Raw genomic sequence first — 1,838 nt, forward strand, 5'->3', positions numbered from 1 at the left:
ATATATAGATATAACTCCAACTTTAGAACCAACCTTCTCATTTCTTTTAGTAAATTCTTAAATTTTAGTAGGACAGGGCATCTTGCAATGCTTTCCTTTTTATCGTTTTAGTTAAGCATTGGACTTTTCCGTGCAATGATGACAAAGGGGCAAAGTATGCGTGTGAAGACAGACACACACACACACACACACAAAAAAAAAAAAAAAAAAAAATGTTTACATACATACCAATTTATTTCATTCTTCTCTCTCTATAAATACCATATCCCAACCATCAACTGTTTGCGAGCACAACTTCTGTGCTTTTCTACCATTTCTTTGATTCATTAATTACACGTATACATCTCTAAAAGCTTGCCCTGACAAGTCGATCTAAAATGGCGAGTGATCGAACCTGGTCAACCGGCGTCTTTGACTGTTGCTCTGACTGGCATAGCTGTAAATTCCTCATCCTTTCATTTTCTTACTTATTAAAAAGGTTTATATATTTGTTAAATCATGTCAAAAATTTCCTTCTGTTCCTTGTTCTTTCTAAGTTACAGAATAAAAAATTATCTCCTTTATAGCGATTGAAATATTGTTCGTTTCAAGACTGAAATCTTTTTCTGTCACAGGTTGTTTGACATGCTGGTGTCCATGCGTTGCTTTTGGCCGCATCTCGGAGATTCTAGATAAAGGATCATCCAGTAAGTATTACAAAAGCGTATAGAATGATCAACTTCAAGCCCATGGTCTAATGGTTTCTAAATCTCATTTGATACATGAAGTTTCGAGTTCAAATTTTCTATATATCGAACACCTTTAATTTAGATCACCCCCAAGAGATTTCTCCCACTATTTTTGTGGGACAGAATAACCGAAAATTATAATACTTGGAGATCAGTGAAGTGCTATGAGAGCCCTAAACAATAATCTTAGCAAAAAAGAAAAATAAAGAAAAAGAAAATGAGGACTATTTTGTGACCGTTTATACACATGAAATATGTGCAATATTTATACATATATACATATAAATAGTTAAATAAAAACTGACTTGTAAGATGTATATATGGTCTTTGTGCAATATTCAGATTGTTGCGTAAATGGGACGCTTTATACACTGCTCGGTATTTTTCATGTTTCTTCTCCTTTTCGACCCTTCTATTCATGCTGTTATCGTGCAAAACTGAGAGAGCAATACTTGTCGGGGGAGAATCATTGTAATGACTTTTGGATTCATTGCTTCTGCCATGGTTGTGCCTTATGCCAAGAGTATCGTGAGCTCCAAAATCGCGGTTTCGACATGTCTGCTGGTAATATAAATCTCTCGCTCTCTCTGTGTCTGTGTGTGATAGATAAATAGATCCTTTGAAAATGAAAATTTTCATGGGCTATCAATGATGGGATTTTCCTGGTTTTGCTTAGGATGGAGAGGGAATCCGCACATGCACAATAAAGCAGTGTCGATGGCTCCAGTTGTGGAAGGAGAGATGAAGCGTTAGTATGCTGGAAGATTTGCTTTGTGTGTTGTGTTCTGCACGGTCCATGTTTGACAAGTTGAGGTGACAAGTTTTTAGTGATAAATAAAAAAAAATTAAAGTCAATAGTAAATTTATATTAGAATCAATAAAAGCTTATGGAGTCAACCGTTGTAAAAAAAGTTCCAAAAATTGTTGTGCTATGTATTGTGTTTGTAACATTATTTCCTGCAAGTTTGTTTTTGAGTTACTGTGGTAACATTATTTATGTGGTACTCTAGCTTTTAATGTTGAATTAATATTAAATAAGTAACCATGCAGAACGCTAGCTTGGTTTGTTGAATAATAAGTACTATGTAGTAAATTTTAAATAATTTGTTG

At 34.3% G+C, this 1,838-nt stretch overlaps 1 protein-coding gene across 1 annotated transcript; it reads left to right on the forward strand.

Annotated features, from left to right (window-relative positions):
* The first annotated feature begins 300 nt into the window (after window positions 1–300).
* On the forward strand, window positions 301–1,620 carry LOC115979384 (cell number regulator 2-like). Its single transcript, XM_031101411.1, has 4 exons — window positions 301–438; window positions 615–686; window positions 1,071–1,292; window positions 1,405–1,620. The coding sequence occupies exons 1-4, from the start codon at window positions 378–380 to the stop codon at window positions 1,479–1,481; spliced, it is 432 nt and encodes a 143-aa protein (XP_030957271.1). The 5' UTR covers window positions 301–377; the 3' UTR covers window positions 1,482–1,620.
* The last annotated feature ends 218 nt before the right edge of the window (window positions 1,621–1,838 follow it).

This window comes from Quercus lobata, chromosome 3 (genome assembly GCF_001633185.2).
Source record: "Quercus lobata isolate SW786 chromosome 3, ValleyOak3.0 Primary Assembly, whole genome shotgun sequence".
Classification (NCBI taxonomy): Eukaryota; Viridiplantae; Streptophyta; class Magnoliopsida; order Fagales; family Fagaceae; genus Quercus; species Quercus lobata.

Bases quoted from the DNA above. Each gene is read 5' to 3' on its own strand.
- LOC115979384 (XM_031101411.1), top strand. From the start codon at position 378: ATGGCGAGTGATCGAACCTGGTCAACCGGCGTCTTTGACTGTTGCTCT. The intron at 687-1,070 runs GTAAGTATTACA...TGCAATATTCAG, and splicing joins TCTAGATAAAGGATCATCCA to ATTGTTGCGTAAATGGGACG. The intron at 1,293-1,404 runs GTAATATAAATC...GGTTTTGCTTAG, and splicing joins CGGTTTCGACATGTCTGCTG to GATGGAGAGGGAATCCGCAC.